Consider the following 18,984-nt stretch of genomic DNA (forward strand, 5'->3'; position numbering starts at 1 on the left):
AGCTTCACCTTACAGTGTATTTATTCACTCATACTCATTTAGCCTGTACTGAGCTGTGTTCGAGTATTTCATCGAAAAAAAGCATTCCGAAAGATCACCAACTCCTCGGAACAATCTCGTTTTTCCATTCGTTTTGATGCGGTTTAATGGAGGGGAACTTGATAAACGGCATTACCCTTGTATTAGGGTAATTATAAGTCATCAATATACTCATAGGTGATATATCATCACAAACACATTTCAGGGTAGATCAAGGACAACAGACAAAGGGGAAACATCATTGAATTTATTAGCAATTCATTCAAAAACATGATTTTCACAATATCTCATAATCAAACAATGCTATTGTCATCCAGTTTATCATGGTATCTCTAACAAGTATGTGAATACAATCGAGACATTGTAGATTGTAGTAGTTATCACTGATCACACTGTACAATATTTGCACAATCCACATGAAACTGGTTGATTTTTAATTATATACAGTTACAATACTTTGTCATCAAAACATACATACAAGCTGATTTGTTTCTATTTACACACACAAAGTCTACATCCCACTTCAAGTTCAGTCCATGTGTCACTTCTTTTAGTAACCTGTGTAGGAATTTTTCTTCTCTGTTGTCATGAACTTGATGCACAGCCATTCTAGAGTTTCGTATTTGAGTCTATAGATCTCATGAAATACGAGCCCCTCGGACCCCATAACGTCATTTGTATCTTTTAAGATGTCGGCGTGATTTAACCTTACCATCACATAGTCAAAATACCATGCTATCTCACTTTGAGGTGTTAATCAAGTGTGTTGTCTTTGTGAGGGGTGACCCGTTTCACACCCAGGACACTTGGGTGCTTCCCCGATTTCTTCCCTGATCAAATGCTACATCAATGCTTTTAGATAGAAGGAATCCAAGATGGTTTTGAACTTCTGTCGTTGCTCGGTCAGGGAATGGTCACCAGGAAGTGGCATTTCATAGTTTAGTCTGTGTATCTGTATTTGATAAGGAGCTCCCTCATCTGGGAAGGGGGGAGGTTTCAAGAGAGTGACAGCTTCCCCTCGTACACTGTTCTCCATCCTCCGACACACTAAAGTGACTTGAAGGATCAGGCTGCATTAGATATTGGCGTTAATTGTCCGTTAGGTCACGGGAAAAGTACGTACACGTACATTGCTATTAAACAACTGGAATATGCTGAGTGATATTAAGGATCAATCTATACTGACAAAAGTTCCTGTGACATTGAATAAGATTTAATTGAAGATTTATGTTTTTTACCAAATCTGAAACAATTTCGGTTTGCAACAGATAAAAGACCCCTGTAATTGTTCAAATGGTTTAATTTGCCATACTGACTTCAGAAAATGCATGATTTCATAAAAAGCATGAACATGCCAAAATGTCAATTAATAAAATCAGTAGCTTGTGTGTCCATCTCTGGTTGCGATGCAAGCAACACATCTTTGTCCCATGGAATGGACCAGGCGTCGAACAAAGTCCTGTGAAGTATCTGTCCATATCTACTGGAGCATGTTTTGAAGTTCCTGGATTGTCTGTGGAACATGTGGCTGACGTCGAAGGCGCCGATCCATCTCATCCCACATGTGCTCGATTGGTGAGAGATCAGGGGAGCGAGCCGGCCAGGGGATGACATTCACATTGTTTTGTTGGAGAGGATCCTCTTTCTTGCTGTAATCCCACCCCATACCATAACGCTGCCGCCCCCGAACCGATCTTCTTCCATGACACAATGATTGACGTAACGTTCACCTCGACGTCGGTACACTCGAATCCGTCCATCGCTGTGGCTGAGATGAAACCGAGACTCGTCAGTGAATAGAACTTGTGCCCATTGTATGGCCGTCCATCGTAGACGCTATCTGCACCACTGTAGACGTGCTTGACGGTGGTTTCCTGTTAAAATGAGACGTCTGGCGGGTCTTGTGGCGACAATCCCTGCATATCTGAGGCGGCGACGTACGGTTTGTGAAGATATTCGTCGAAGGCCAGGGATGCTTCTTGCAGTCACTGTTGCTTGCTGCAATCGATTTCGTAGGTGTGTTGTTCGAATCCATTTGTCTGGTCGATTATTGGTTATGTGTGGCCTGCCACTCCGAGGATAGTCTCTGACTGCATTCGTCTGTTGCCAATGTTGCCATAATTGTTTCTGTGGACGTTAAATTGTCTTGCAATATCACGTTGACTCGATCCTGCTTCAAGCCTACCAATGGCTCGCAGACGCTCATTTTCGAACAGGCATGGCATTTCGTAATGTTGAATAATAGCGTAATTTTGTTGTTTTTCTGAGTGGTTGTCGTCAGCACGATGCTTAACAATGCATGTGGAGTCCCGCTAACACACATATTCTTATAACCGTTCTTGGGTAGTGAAATGCATGGGGCTTGCATAAAAGTCAACTTTTTCATGGAATGCATGCTTTTCTGTAGCAGTTGCCTTTTTGTGACTTGATTCCATACATACACTACAATATTGAAAACTAAATTTTACTTGTTTGAAAAATACACAAAAATATTGGTGTCACAGGAACTTTTGTTGTTGAGTATATATATGTTTATATTTCAGGGCTCCTGCTCCAAGAAGGGGGCACGGGCGGCCCTGTTATCTAAGTAACTGCGATTCGCTGTGCAGAGTTCTGTCCCTTGGGCACGCCAGAAACCTATGATTGTGGGTTAGAATCCCGGTTCGCCCCGATTATGTTTCTAGCTTTGTCAGCACCATACACGTGTCCATTGATTTGACGGAAGTGGTAAACGTCTGAGACCTGCATCACTTCGGGCTTTCCTCCCACATTAAGCTGACACGCCATGATATAACTGGAAAAACTGTTAAAAGCGGCATTAAACTTTAGTCAACACACTCACTCCTGTGCAAGAAGGCGCGTTCAACCTAGAAATGTCAACGATTACATCTGTTCATGCCACATAACCGAAGCTATCGGGATATTCATCCGGTTAATGATGAGCAGAAAGCAGTATGTTGTGCCTGAGGATTAACCTTCATGGTCCTGTCTGTCATTCAGTTTCAAATGATAGTGTGATTCGAAAAAACCTTGTCAGCCCTGTTTCTTTTTCATCTTCAACAATTATTCCCTTAATTGCAAGATTTTACTTTGAGAGTTTTAGAATAGGTTTTTCTTTATTAGAACCTAAAAGCAAGTTTTTCCAGTGTTTTGAAGGAGCCACCTTTACAATGGCAAATATCCGCAAATATAGAAGTACACAGCTACGACTCCACACCCACATGATTGCGTTATTAGTATTAGCCTGTGAGGTCATGACCCATCGTCCATAAGTGAAAGATAAAACGAAACTGGAAATTAAATCGTGATGGCGAAATCAAAGATGAGAGATTGTTTATAAATTATGGTTAAATATGGAAGTTGTAACAACCGCCGTTACCACGTTCTAGTGATCACTTAAAATAGACCTTGTTCCGGATATAGTTTGTAATGTACAGTGTCTGGCATACTTGGCCACTCACACACGGAATTCCCTTGTCATTTCCCGGGGAGCGTTGCTGTCGCCTTTTCGCGAGCGCCTGGTGTCGTCGCTGTGTGCTGATGATTCGTGGGCGCATGGTCGTGGTACGGTCGGGATCGTGCTGTGGAACTGGTATTTGTCGCTTATATCAACACAAAGATATATGGTGAAACACTGCCATTTCAACATGATGTATTTTCGAACTACCTGTGTCTTTTTTGGAATGATGTCATGGGCGTGTTTCGGGATATATGGAGTGGATGGAACGCCGACAGTAATTTTAGGTAGGTGTTAAGCTCACCTGAAGCAAAATCTTCATCTACTTGTTTCCACTAATGATGGCATCCGAATTTGTTCAAGATATTTCAATCCGATTTCCAATATGGTAGCCCTGCTTTTAACTTCTTCTTTTTTCTGCCATTTGCGTCATTCTTGACAATAAAGTCATAATTAATTCTATGGCAGCGTTATCATCTCGGAAGGGCGACAGGGACATGTTTTTAATGAGGAAGTTATATTTTTGAAAAGGTTTGATTAAAACAACAGCGAAATACCCAGGACCCCAAAATAAATAAAGTTCATAACATTTCATTATCATTGTTATGGTACTCAGGGAAGAAACTAACATTTTTGGTCCACTAGTCCTTATAATAATACACATACCAAAACCCTTTAAAATGGCAATCTTAACCATTGGCCAGTCTGGCAAGGACTACAGGACCAGTGACAATTTCTAACGCTGGTACTTAGGGCTGTTATGCCTTGGGTTTTTCGAATTTAAATATATTCATTTTGTAAAACTTCTGCTTGAGTGAAACCATTATTTTTCATTGATTCCATGACGGTTGAATTGCTAACTGATCAATATATTTTGTGGTCATGTTTCCATAAACGTTAAACTCAAGTCACCCAAAATCTACAGGTGCTCCTACAAATATACACTATATAGGTTAAGCACCGCTTACTGTATACAGTAAACTACGTTTATAACGAACACGCTTTTAACGAACTGACCGATATAACGAACTTATTTTAGGCCCTGCCATTTGTTTCATATATGCTGTATATATGCTTATAACGAACTACGGTTATAATGAACTAACTTTAGTGGTCCCTTTGAGTTCGTTATAACCTTAGTTTACTGTATTTCCATAAACATTAGTCTTTTAGTGAATAGTGATGTCAATTTTGATAAGATTCCAGTTCATTGTTTACTGTGTATACCTATGACGTTACACACTCGTGGTGTGGTTATATGTGGTCAACGATTAAATCTTTTCAAGAAAAATGCAAAATATAATAAGAAGTATTTTTGTAAAGTAAGCCTCAAAACAGGCTTTCCTGTGTTTTAAAGAACCCATCCGGACTTTGACAAACATCTGCTGTAGGCTGATAAAGCACATAGCTCGGGTTTCACATATACATGAATGCTTTGTATAGTAGTGTTAGCCTGTGATACCATGGCCCATTGTCCACCATGTAGAGACAAACGGATCTTGAAACAAACACAAGAGAATTTCTTTAAACATACAATAATAAAGGGGAAATGACAATTTCGTTGAGGAAAAAATAGTTATAGACTGAAGGTGGGCGAGGTTTGGAAAAATGCATAGTTTTGCCTTGAATGTCCTTGTTACTCTTCGAAATATGAGGATACTACTGGTTCCTTAAAACGATTATTACGTCACTGCTAAAACAAAGCCATGGTTTGCCCTACTATTTCAAGATACTGTCGTAACTGCTTTCGGGCGTCAAGTACGACTCTACTACAGTTACTGAAAGCATTGCCGTTCCTGGTCATCATGGTCAATGACGCCATGACTTTGCCACTCGCCTTGTCAGCATCGGCTCGGCTCCGTCAAGGAGTGATAGGTCAAACGACGCTTAGTCCAAGTTGACTCTATCAGCATTTGTACTCGCATAATAAAGAAACGCAACACCAGCTTTATACTCACATAGTTCTTACTTACTCTCAGCCCATCTATCAATACAGGACAGGATCAGACCGGCCAGACTCGTTACTAAATGGGGAAAACTTATGACGATCGGAATTTGACTCGATCGATTGCAAACCGCGCTCTCCTCTGCTAATGTTAGAGTGTCATTTTATAGTGTTCGGGCCTGGCCTGTCTTTGTCACATGTCACAATACCTCATTTTCATTCGTTCAAAGTTAGATATGACCATGAACTCATGTGTGTCGTAATCGGAAAAATATCGAAGCCTACGTGTCAGATTGCCCATATCTCTATTGATTTTGTGACTCACTCCGAATGCTACAAATGAAATATATCACGCATCTCTGCTTCTTTCAGTAACTAATGGACAATAACATGGAACCAATCCAATGATAAATATGAAATGTCAAGAATACACTTGTGATAAATGTGAAATGTCTTTTATCTATTTATTCTTTTCGAACTAAAAGTTCTCTGTCACTTTGTATCTCTAATGCAACTCCTCATTGCAGCTATAAGAGTTTTATTTGTGACAATTTTCTAATGATTTTGAGATGCATTTCAACCTTATAACATCCTCCTACCGACGTTACATACTCATAGCGTGATGATATGTTATATAATAAATATAGTATAATCTTTCTCACCGACAGATGTAAATAACAAGAATGCCACAGTTAACGCAGGAAGTGATGTTGTTTTAGAGTGTGTGGGTGAAGTTTCAAAAAGAGGCACCTGGTATAAAACGGGCAACAAACAGTATGTTGCGTATATCTATGTGGGCACTGGAACGCTCTGTAAGATGACAAAATATGAATACACACCTCTGCCAGGCCTGTCATTGGGAGACGAGGACTGCACTAAACATGCTCTGAAAATCTCCAACATCAGCAACGTACACAAGGGAGTGTGGAAGTGTAAAATCGGCACATCAGAGAGGAGCATCCATGTCCATCTGGCGCCACCTGCAGGTACTATAAGACGAACTTACATTATCAGTGTTTAGCTTGGATGTTCAAATGAAAGATTCAAAGTCCAAATTATATCCTCACCATCTCATTAAAGTTATAAAACATGTTGTGAATTGAGGAAATCGTTGTCATTCCACTCTATCAGACTATTTCCTTGAAGGGAACACGTGTGGTGTTCCCCTAAGGGTTTTTTCGCATAATTATTTTCATTACTAAAATGTTCGTAGCTTTTAATCCCATGTGACCAATAAAAGGCCGTTGATATCTAGAGAATAAACAATGTTGGAATGTCGTGCATTACATTCTCCTGACATATTCACTTTTACTCGTGAAAACTAGATAATTTCAGCAAAAAAATTCATATGCAGACAAAATACGCTTTGCTTTCACCATATCAAAATCAAAGGAATGATGGTGCTCTATTAAAATGTTTAGATTAAGTTGCCTTCCGATGTATTCTATATGGCTGTCCTATATTGTACTTTCTGTCGTCCAGATAAACAGGATTGGGATACGACCAAAACAAATTTGTCAATGCTTTTCCATCAATTTGACTTTTAAACACATTTTAAACAGAGGTGTGATGACTGATATATCATTGTATCATGGGCATAACTGCATCTTAGATTAGGGTTGCGATTGTATATATTACTTCTTTCAGTGGCCTTTATATTGTATATTGTATATATATTGTTTTGATCACTGACTCTTATTGCCATGTCTTGTGAACGCCTTAGAACATACAACTGTAAATACAAGGAGTATGTCATCGTTCACAACACCAAAGGTAACACCAACATCAACATCTCTAAAAGTCACTTCTACCCTCACTGCTCCCGGTTCTACTACATACAAAACCAATGATCCTACAACCTCTGTAACGGATACAAGCAGTACTGGGTATAAGAATGAAAGCAGGACCAAAGACTCTACAAATCCCCAAACACCACCCGTAAACTCCATGCTTCCCCTGCTGGGCGGAACCATTGGCGGCGCTCTGGTTCTACTTGCTGCCGTCATCACCGTCTGCTGCTTACTCCGATCAAGGAAACAGAGACACACCGATGGCTGTAAGTACTGTACTATTCACAAGAGAGTGAGTGAGGGAGTTGGGTTTGGTTCAACGCCGCTTTGAACAGTTTTTCATGCGTTGCCGGCACTCCATCTTTATATTAGAGGCTGTGTATGTCAGTAGCAAGTAATGGCGAAGTGAATTCGTTAGAGTTAGTGTGTTTGGGAAAATGCTGATTTGAACTGTATGGCAGTTACATCATGGTGTGTCAGCTTGATGTGGGAGGGAAGCCAAGTGATGCAGGTCTTAGGTTTTTACCAATTTGTTGAAGCCCACGAGCAGGGATATGGTGCTGACAAACCTGGAAACAGGGATTCGAACCGACTAGACAAATAATGAGGAGGAACCGGAATTCGAACCCAAGGCCACAGATCCCTGGCAAGTCTAAGTGACGTAACTCTACACAGAGAACTCCGGTGCCTTAGGGCGAATGGGACATCATTATACAAATATCGTTCATGACCTCTCGAGACGTAATAATGAAATGTTGTTATCAATTAATATCATTGTTCAGGGAAATTTGTTTTTTGTTGAATCAAATTTGCCCGAAGAGAAACACATTTATTGCAGAAACAATTTACAAAATATATTAATGTTTGCGCATATTACCTAGTATATACCAGTTGTAGTTACTCCGTAGCGATAAGTGACGTAGGTATTGGCGCATGTTGTTTGAATGATATGAATCCAATGCTGTACTATTCATTCTTCCTTAGCTGCTGAGCGGCCTGTCAAAGGTCATCCCAGGTATGTATGTCTAGGTATTTCTTCATCTTTTCGCGAACACCTGGCATCATCACTGTTTGATAGTATTTAATAATACATGCTGATGATAATGTCTGAAACGTATGATGGACTCTGCCGTTAGTTGAAGTTTCATATGATTGTGGGAGTGGTTTTGTCACTTTATTTAATTAAAAAACGGATCGAAAGAGCGAAGGATATGTTATGTCATGGATTGTCAGCATAAAATGAACGTTTCTGCTGTTGTCTGAGACTCGAATATCAGCATGGTACGGACAGTGCAAGATCCTTATCCACCACTAATACATAATTATGTTTAAAAAAAACAAATAACAAATGATTCAGTTATGTGAGTGAGTGAGTGAGTGAGTTGGGTTTAACGCCGCTTTTAACAGTATTCCAGTTATATCATGGCGTGTCAGCTTAATGTTGGAGGAAAGCCCGAAGTGATGCAGGTCTCAGACGTTTACCACTTCGGTAAAACCCACGAGCACGGGTATGGTGCTGACAAACCTAGAAACATAATTGGGGCGAACCGGGATTCGAATCCACAATCGTAGGTTTCTGGCGTGCCAAAGGGACGCATCTCTGCACATCGAATCGCGGCGCCTTAGACGACTGGGCCACCCGTGCCCCCGATTCAGTTATGTAACAGAGTGCCAGCTTGATGTGGTCGGAAGGCTGAAGCTGTGCAGGTCGCAGACGTTTACCACTTAAATGAAACCACGAACACGGGTATGGTGCTGACAAACCTAGAAACATAGGGATTCGAACCCATGATCACAATGAAATGCGGCGTCGTAGATTTATTAGTGTGCTAATATAACAAAGTAAACTAAACCAAAGGCAGTTCAATTTAAATAATGCAACATCTCTGCATTTCAAACAATCTTATTCCAGCAGGTTTAAACTGAACTGATTTGTTCACGTTGTACGTCAACACAAACCGAATGTGATGTAATCATACACATTTAACTTATCAGAAATCAAGATCCGGAACAGGGAGAAGATGCTGGTCAGTACATATAAATACGAGATTATTAAATCACACATTCTGTTTGGAAGTGTTTTATTAAAGAGGGATACAATCTATACATGACAAAACTGTAAACCAATATCAACAAATGCAAGAAACTTTCTTTGTTTTTTTCCTCTGTCAATATCAATATCAATATTTCGTTGAGGTAAATTTCCCCATCCACTTTGCAGTGATGGTGGGTAATCCCATCTACAGCAGCTACGATGGGGACGTGGACTATGCCCAGATAGGTGGGGCCAGACAGACAGCCAGCACCAAGGGTGAGTCTTTGGTATAGATGACAAGGGGGAGGTGTGGGGACGTCACTGTGTCCTGATAGGTGGGGCCAGGCAGACAGACAGCACCCAGGGTGAGTCTATGGTATAGATGACAAGGGTGGGTAATCCCATCTACTGTAGCTACTGTGGGGACGTGGACTATGCCCAGATAGGTTGGGGCCAGACAGTCATACAGCACCCAGGGTGAGCCTATGATATAGATGACAAGGGAGAGGTGTGGGGACATTACTATGCCCAGATTGGTGGGGCCAGACAGTCATACAGAACCCAGGGTGAGTCTATGGTATATATGACAAGGGGGAGGTGTGGGGACGTCACTGTGTCCTGATAGGTGGGGCCAGGCAGACAGACAGCACCCAGGGTGAGTCTATGGTATATATGACAAGGGGGAGGTGTGGGGACGTCACTGTGTTCTGATAGGTGGGGCCAGACAGTCATACAGCACCCAGGGTGAGTCTATGGTATATATGACAAGGGGTAGGTGTGGGGACGTCACTGTGTCCTGATAGGTTGGGCCAGGCAGAAAGACAGCACCCAGAGTGAGCCTATGGTATATATGACAAGGGGGAGGTGTGGGGACGTTACTGTGTCCTGATAGGTGGCCCAGACAGTCATACAGCACCAAGGGTGAGTCTATGGTATATATGACAAGGGAGAGGTGTGGGGACGTCACTGTGTCCTGATAGGTGGGGCCAGGCAGACAGACAGCACCCACGGTGAGTCTATGGTATATATGACAAGGGGGAGGTGTGGGGACGTTACTGTGTCCTGATAGGTGGGGCCAGACAGTCATACAGCACCCAGGGTGAGTCTATGGTATATATGACAAGGGGGAGGTGTGGGGACGTCACTGTGTCCTGATAGGTGGGGCCAGACAGACAAACAGCACCCACGGTGAGTCTATGGTATATATGACAAGGGGGAGGTGTGGGGACGTCACTGTGTCCTGATAGGTGGGGCCAGGCACACAGACAGCACCAAGGGTGAGTCTATGGTATATATGACAAGGGGGAGGTGTGGGGACGTCACTGTGTCCTGATAGGTGGGGCCAGACAGACAAACAGCACCCACGGTGAGTCTATGGTATATATGACAAGGGGGAGGTGTGGTAGCCTGGTTGTCAAAGCGTTGAATCTTCAATCCAAAGACCCGGGTTCGATTGCTTATTTCGCCGCCAATAGCTGCAAGATTCCCCACGTGGCCATAATGTTGCAACCCCATGTCTGGTGTCCACCGTCGTTCTGTGGCTAAAACCGGGGAAAACCCCGCCCATGTTCTTCATGATCGGCTATTTTTTCATTGTAACTGAGATACAATTCTAAGTTAAACCAATACACCATGGTGCGTACTTCCCAACATACGAAAAGGTGAAGTGCAGAGACAGAGACGGTATCCATGTAGACAAAGCTACAAGATGAAAACCATCACATACCAGGTCCAGTTCCACCAAGGGACATTAGCGCTACAGCTGTCGTCACTCCCATACACTAACACAGACGTGCGACAGTCGAAGCAGTAAGATCTCAGTGTGGAAAGGGACCTTGATCTATTGCGGATTAATGAGTCAATACTCAAGCAAAACGTTCGCAGCAATGACATTCCAGTGGTATTGGTATTTCAAAGGTCATCGTGTATCTTTGTTTAGGATACTGCACCAGAAGAAGTTTTTTTGGTTTTGGTTTGGTTTGTTGTTTAACGCCGCACTCAGCAATATTGCAGCTATATGACGGCGCTGTAAATAATCGAGTCTGGACCAGAAAATCCAGTGATTGATATCACGAGCATCGATCAACGCAATTGGGATCGATGACATGTATCATCCAAGTCAGCGAGCCTGACCACCCGATCCCGTTAGTCGCCTTTTACGACAAGCATAGTCGCCCTTTACGGCAAGCATGGGTTGCTGAAGACCTATTCTACCCCGGAATCTTCACGGGTCCAGAAGAAGTCGATAGGCTACAAACCCCCATATTCCTTTGTTACTCGGTACCTATATTGGCTTCTGTAAGAACATTGATTGCTTAACGCCGAACTCTAGATATTTGACGGCGGTCTGTAAATAATCGAATCTGGACCAGACACTCAGAAAAAACCAGAACGACTAATGTTCAATCAGCATGTTTGTTCATTGATATGTTATTGCGTCTTCAAATATGGTTGTAATTGTTAGTAAAACATTGAACATCAGTAACCAAATTATACACATATGTGTACATGTACATACTAACTTTTTGAAGTAGGATGTTGTTGGTTACTACAAAGTTAGATTTCCATTGTTTCTTGAAGCGGGGACCGTTGCCTGTGATGTGTACAGCGTCGTACAGAAACACCCCAAGTCGGAAGGCCAGGGAATGTCACACCAGCCGACGGACAAAGATGGTAGGTCAGATTAGTATTGCCTAGGGAGTGATATTATAAGAAATCTTGCCTTACTCGTCTTAAAAAATAGTTTCATATTTCACAGTGCATGGGCGCATGAAATAAATTGAAAAGGAGAAAACAATGTGTTGTGCCATGCAGGTATTTGTTTGTTTTACCTTTTTGTTTTATAGCTGAGATGTCTGAGCTGTACAGCCAGGTGCAGAAGCCACAGAGACACGGGTAGTCGGACAAGGTGAAGACAGTGAAGTGGACTGTGAAGTGGAGTGTGAAGTGGGGTGGATTGTGAGGAGTGGTGGACTGTGAAGTGGACTGTGAAGTGGACTGTGAAGTGGAGTGGAATGTAATGTGGGGTGGACTGTGAAGTGGACTGTGATGATGGGTGGACTGTGATGTGGACTGTGATGTGGGGTGGACTGTGAAGTGGACTGTGATGATGGGTGGACTGTGATGTGGACTGTGATGTGGGGTGGACTGTGAAGTGGACTGTGAAGTGGACTGTGATGTTGACTGTGATGTTGACTGTGAATTGGACTGTGAGTCGGGGTGGACTGTAAAGAAGGCTGAACTGTGAAGTGGACTGTGGGCTGAGGTGGACTGTGAAATGGACTGTGAAGTTGAGTGGACTGTGAAGTGGATTGTAAGGTGGGGTGGACTGTGAAGTGGACTGTGGGTTGGAGCTTTTATTTTTTTAATTTGTTTCTTTGTTTCCTTTTTAAGATGAATACCAATTTATCGTTATTTTGCACGGATAAATCAGGTCAACAAGGCACAATTTAGTAGTAAAAATGCTAAGAAAGAACATGCCACGAAACAAACCAGGAGCAGGCGAGTTAGACCTATAGCTCTCTACCGTGTTAGACAAAATATTCAGTGTATAATGGTAGCTAATAATCAAGAAATTTCTATTTTTTTTAAACCAAACAGATGATAAATAACAAGAATGGGATGTTTGTCAATTTTCAGATCACACCCACGTTTTTTATCCTTGTCAACGTGTTGTTAAATAACCTCTTAAGTAAACTGTTATGACTTTCTATGGTTTGTATTCATCGTGTTATGAGAATGTATCATCCCAAAATGGCTTCCACAGGAAATATTGCATGAGAATATCCTATGATACATCACTACAATGGAATTGCATCACAATGCTTTGCATACCGTTGTGACATCATGGGGTACAATGCCAACACCATTCTATCACAGAACCCGTTTAGCTCTGTTTGGAAACTGTTTGAAAACTGTTGAACGTGGAAGAATGATTTAGGACGATAAAAATAATCTCAACCTCGTGTATTTTGATATCAAATATAGCAATACGAGTTAATAAAGTTTAAAACTCCGACGCTTTGGTTCAAATTCTTTATGTAACCCAATTTATAATTATAGAATATGTAGAATACGAGTAATTTGTCTGTGTCTGGACCAGTTACTCTATGTAAAAAGGTTGCATTAACAAATACATGTTTCTCGTGCACATTGTTCTCAGAAGCGACGGGTGGTACGATTTTAAAAATTTCTTTTATTGGAAACAAAAGCATTAGGGATGAACACTTCTTTCCCACCCATGGATACCAACCAGCACAACCGATCACACTCTAAACTCGGCTCTATCATACACCGTCAGTTGTCAAGCAAAGATAACAGAAACTGCTTCATGTCAGGAAGGAAATGTATGAAAATATTTTTTGGGATTAAAAATAGGATAAAAAGAGACACACTGATGCCAGAGACACGTTTCCGTTTTAACCAAGAACGTTATGACGTCATTTTGTTAATACTGTGCCGTATATTGATTTTTGGAGGTACATATTTTCCAGTCTAAAATTGATAGGTTGAAGGACAAACTCACACCCTGCCAAAAGATCACACATAATGATTTGCATTGATCAACTACTGTATTTGGATAACCGTTTTTTCTTTATTGGCGTTTCTAGGCTGTACAATGCATTTGTAACACAACATAAAATAAACTTTTGCCCAGTGAAATAGTTGAGTTTTAACTATGATGTTCGAGACGAGCTTAACAGATTTATTAAGGAATTGTGTTGTTTCCTTTGTGCGGAAGTGTTGCTCACAAATGTTTAACCCAAATTTATTTCCAAATTGCACCCTTTGACGTCGATGACTCAACGTTATGAAATTGAAAGCTAACAAATATTAGAACTTCACTATGTAATGGACTACAGGTATGTGTATTATTGTTGGATTAGGGTTTATTCGAAGAAAATAACATATGAACTGAAAATGTAATCGCATATTTTTTGTGTAAACTCATTCATTTGTATCTACATTCACACTGCAGGAGACTTTTCGCACGTTCGGTAATTTGAGTGGCATTTTATATTCATAATACATTTTGTCTAGCTACCCACTGCGCGAATTAGATAGAAGTGTGATTTCGGTTTCAACTGATGTTATGTCCTTGTACATCTTACAGGAAGGACGTCCTCTGCTGTCTTTCCTGCCTTATCATTTTATGTTCCTTGTTTATGTCAATGTGACATGTCACTATTAAGTGCAGTAACACCCCGGGAAGATCCGGGTCTTCAGCAACCCATGCTTGCCGTAAAAGGCGAATGGGCTTGAAAGAGGCGGCTAACGGGATCGGGTGGTCAGGCTCGCTGACTTGGTTGATGCATGTCATCGTATCCCAATTGCGTGGATCGATGCCCATGATGTCAATCACTGGATTGTCTGGTCCAGACTCGATTATTTACAGACCGCCGTCATATAGCTGGAATATTGTATTCTCTCTTACAAATTTAAGTACTAGTATTGTCATGTATACCTTTATCATTACAAGAATAACAATAGAAATATACACCTGAACTCAGATAGTTAAGAGTGTAACTATCGTTTCTTAAATGAGAGTATACGCTTATAACTAACGCCGCTTTGAACAATATTCCAGTTGCAACACAGTGTCTCTGCTTAATTTGGGTGGAAAACCCAAAGGTATAGCTGTTGACTGTCACTTTGGTGAAACTCATGGCATAAGACATGAAACACAATAAGGGCGAATCCGCGATTCAAACCCGTGACCACAGGATCTCGTACCAAGCTCCTTCCCAGCGCGTGACACCTTCGTTACACTCTCGGTAACATCGCTGCCACCAGTGTGGGCGCGGCCATTACAAGAATCTTGAAATTTGCCCTCCAACCCCATATGTAGTAACGTTTATACTTTTGTTTATGTCTTTGGGAATGCCATCATATTTCAATTTGAAAAGGTTTACGACTGACCATGTTTTCCAGATGAATTTACTTTGTTGTTTTGATAATCAGATTGGTTCGAGATTGCAGACTAACGGAAAGTCAACCAACTTCTCCCTTACATTCTTACTACATCATTAATACGATAGTTTTAATGAAACAGAAATTCAAATTGACAAACGAAGAAAGTAATTTAGCAGCTGTAAGTGTATTCGGCGTCACTTGTTTGTAAACATAACCGTCATTCGGTTGCGAGTTCAACTCCAAGCATGGTTATGGCCACCTATTCACAGTGGGGAGTTTTGACTGGTGGCAGCGATAGTGTAGAGAGCTCCGGGAACGTACTATCGCTGTGAGGAGCTTGGATCTCGTACACAAAGGGATGTAACTCACAGCGAATACTACACCTTATACAACAGGGCCACCCATTTCCTATATTCGATTTGAAGCCTCGTGTGTCAGATTGACCAAACGTTTAACTATTGGCTGTACAATGCACCAAATTGGTGGATTTATTTCAATGAAAACGGTTCAGTGTTATTTCACAACTAAGTATGATGTTGCCAATGAAAATGTTTTGCATACCTCCTTTTATGCTCATTCAATAAAAGACTCGGAGAAACTGCAGTTGTCAATCTTTAATCTTTATTTTTCAAATTTAAGAGTGAGTGAATGAGTATGTTTTTACGCCGCTTTTATCAATATTTCAGCAATATCACGGCGGTGGACACCAGAAATGGGCTTCACACATTGTACCCATGTCGGGAATCGAATAGGGATCTTCGTTGTGACGAACGAACGCTTTAACCATTAGGCTACCCGACCGCCCCTCAAATCTAAGAGAATAACAATGCATGTGAAAATAGAAAGATGCATATACGTTTTCTTTAACACTTTCCTATTATTGTTTGTAGTGAGTGAGTGAGTTGGGTTTTACGCCGCTTTTATCAGTATTCAAGTTATATCACGGCGTGTCAGCCCGAAGTGATGCAGGTCTCAGACGTTTACCACATCAGTGAAACCCACGAGCACGGGTATGGTGCTGACAAACCTAGAAACATAATCGGGGCGAACCGGGATTCGAACCCACAATCATAGGTTTCTGGCGTGCCCAAGGGACGCAACTCTGCACATCGAATCGCAGCGCCTTAGACGACTGGGCCACCCGTGCTCCCTATTATTGTTTGTAAAATGTAAAGATTTCATTATCAAAATGCGTGTAGGTTGGTGTACATGATATTGCATTTCCAGAATTCGCATTTCCAGGTGAAAATAAGAGTTATCCTGAATTGGATACTGATGATGAACCTGCATGCATAACTGATGAAATATAACTGATGATATATAACTGATGATATACATCTGATGATATATATCTGATGATATATAACTAATGATATATAACTGATAAGTATCTATTCCTTGCATATTCTCTGATAGTGAGTACACTCGTCTTTAAAAGCTTTCCACTCTGCATCGTAAATCTTCTTTTCTGCGATTATGTAGCAGTTGTTCTTGTAGAGTTCATATCCGTCACACGTCTTCTTGTACTTCAGACATGCCCTTTCACAACCCTTTCTATGTGCATGTCTCAGTTTCTTGTTGTAGGCCGTGTAACAGATGATGTTGGACTGCCTCTGAAACTTGGTGCTGTACACCTTGCAATCTGGAACAGGGAGGATCGCAACCGTTGATTTATATCGAACATGTGTGCCAAATATTGGTCAAATGACTTGTGTTTAACTTGAACACAAAGACACAGGTTGACGTTTTACATTCTCGGTCAGTCAGTCGGCGTGGTCTACATACCTCGGACGCACCTGTTCTTGTCAGGGATGAGGCTGTAGCCCATCTCGCAGTTAGGTTTACCTGGAACACAAACAGGAGCCATATCCTTACTCTCGTTGCTTTGTTATAAGGAGTTGTATAAAACTCTTGAACTCTTGTTAACTAGTTATCAGGAGTCTATACAAACCAACGTCATATCCTTATTCTCGTTTGCTTGTTATAAGAAGCCGTATACAGACAGACGTCATATCCTTCCTCTCGTTAATTTGTTATCAGAGGCCATATACAGATAGACGCCATATCCTTACTCTCGTTAACTTGTTATCAGAAGCCGTATACAGACAGACCTCATATCCTTACTCTCGTTACCTTGCTATTAGAAGCCGTATACAGACAGACGCCATATCCTTACTCTCGTTACCTTGCTATTACAAGCCGTATACAGACAGACGTCATATCCTCACTCTCGTTAATTTGTTATAAGAAGCCGTATACAGATAGACGTCATATCCTTACTCTCGTTAATTTGTTATCAGAAGCCGTATACAGACAGACGTCATATCCTCACTCTCGTTACCTTGTTTTTAGGAGCCGTATACAGACAGACGTCATATCCTTACTCTCGTTAATTTGTTATAAGAAGCCGTATACAGACAGACGTCATATCCTTACTCTCGTTAATTTGTTATAAGAAGCCGTATACAGACAGACGTCATATCCTTACTCTCGTTAATTTGTTATCAGAAGCCGTATACAGACAGACGTCATATCCTCACTCTCGTTACCTTGTTATCAGAAGCCGTATACAGACAGACGTCATATTCTTGCTATCGTTTCCTTGTTATCAGAAGCCGTATACAGACAAACGTCATATCCTTACTCTCTTTACCTTGTTATAAGAAGTCATATACAGACAGACGTCATATCCTTACTCTCGTTACCTTGTTATTAGAAGCCGTATACAGACAGACGTCATATCCTTACTCTCGTTACCTTGTTATTAGAAGCCGTATACAGACAGACGTCATATCCTTACTCTCGTTACCTTGTTATCATAAGCCGTATACAGACAGACGTCATATCCTTGCTATCGTTTCCTTGTTATCAGAAGCCGTATACCGACAGACGTCATATCCTTACTCTCGTTACCTTGTTATTAGAAGCCGTATACAGACAGACGTCATATCCTCACTCTCGTTACCTTGTTATCATAAGCCGTATACAGACAGACGTCCTATCCTTGCTATCGTTTCCTTGTTATCAGAAGCCGTATACAGACAGACGTCATATCCTTACTCTCGTTACCTTGTTATCAGAAGCCGTATACAGACAGACGTCATATCCTTACTCTCGTTACCTTGTTATAAGAAGCCGTATACAGACAGGCGTCATATCCTCACTCTCGTTACCTTGTTATAAGAAGCCGTATACAGACAGACGTCATATCCTTGCTATCGTTTCCTTGTTATCAGAAGCCGTATACCGACAGACGTCATATCCTTACTCTCGTTACCTTGTTATTAGAAGCCGTATACAGACAGACGTCATATCCTCACTCTCGTTACCTTGTTATCATAAGCCGTATACAGACAGACGTCCTATCCTTGCTATCGTTTCCTTGTTATCAGAAGCCGTATACAGACAGACGTCATATCCTTACTCTCGTTACCTTGTTATCAGAAGCCGTATACAGACAGACGTCATATCCTTACTCTCGTTACCTTGTTATAAGAAGCCGTATACAGACAGGCGTCATATCCTCACTCTCGTTACCTTGTTATAAGAAGCCGTATACAGACAGACGTCATAAGGAGTCTATACAGACGGGAGTCATATCACTACCCTCGTTTCCTTATGAGGAGTAGAATACAAGTAGCAAGCATGTCCTTACTCTCGTTTCCTATTTACTAGCAGTCGTATACAGACAAAAGTGGCACCCTTACTTATCGTTACCTTGTTACAAGGAGTCTATACAGACATAAGTATTATCCTTACTATCGTTTCCTTATAGGAGTCGAATACAGACAGAAGTCGTATCCAC

General features: G+C 41.3%; 1 protein-coding gene across 1 annotated transcript; it reads left to right on the plus strand.

Annotated features, from left to right (window-relative positions):
• Nucleotides 1–3,587: 3,587 nt before the first annotated feature.
• LOC139458159 (uncharacterized) lies at nt 3,588–12,751 on the plus strand. The gene is made up of 8 exons (XM_071239485.1): nt 3,588–3,783; nt 6,134–6,427; nt 7,165–7,497; nt 8,216–8,246; nt 9,227–9,258; nt 9,453–9,542; nt 11,847–11,939; nt 12,113–12,751. The coding sequence occupies exons 1-8, from the start codon at nt 3,663–3,665 to the stop codon at nt 12,163–12,165; spliced, it is 1,047 nt and encodes a 348-aa protein (XP_071095586.1). The 5' UTR covers nt 3,588–3,662; the 3' UTR covers nt 12,166–12,751.
• Nucleotides 12,752–18,984: the final 6,233 nt, after the last annotated feature.

The sequence above is a fragment of the Haliotis cracherodii genome, unplaced genomic scaffold, assembly GCF_022045235.1.
Source record: "Haliotis cracherodii isolate W230 unplaced genomic scaffold, xgHalCrac1.p SCAF_12, whole genome shotgun sequence".
Classification (NCBI taxonomy): Eukaryota; Metazoa; Mollusca; class Gastropoda; order Lepetellida; family Haliotidae; genus Haliotis; species Haliotis cracherodii.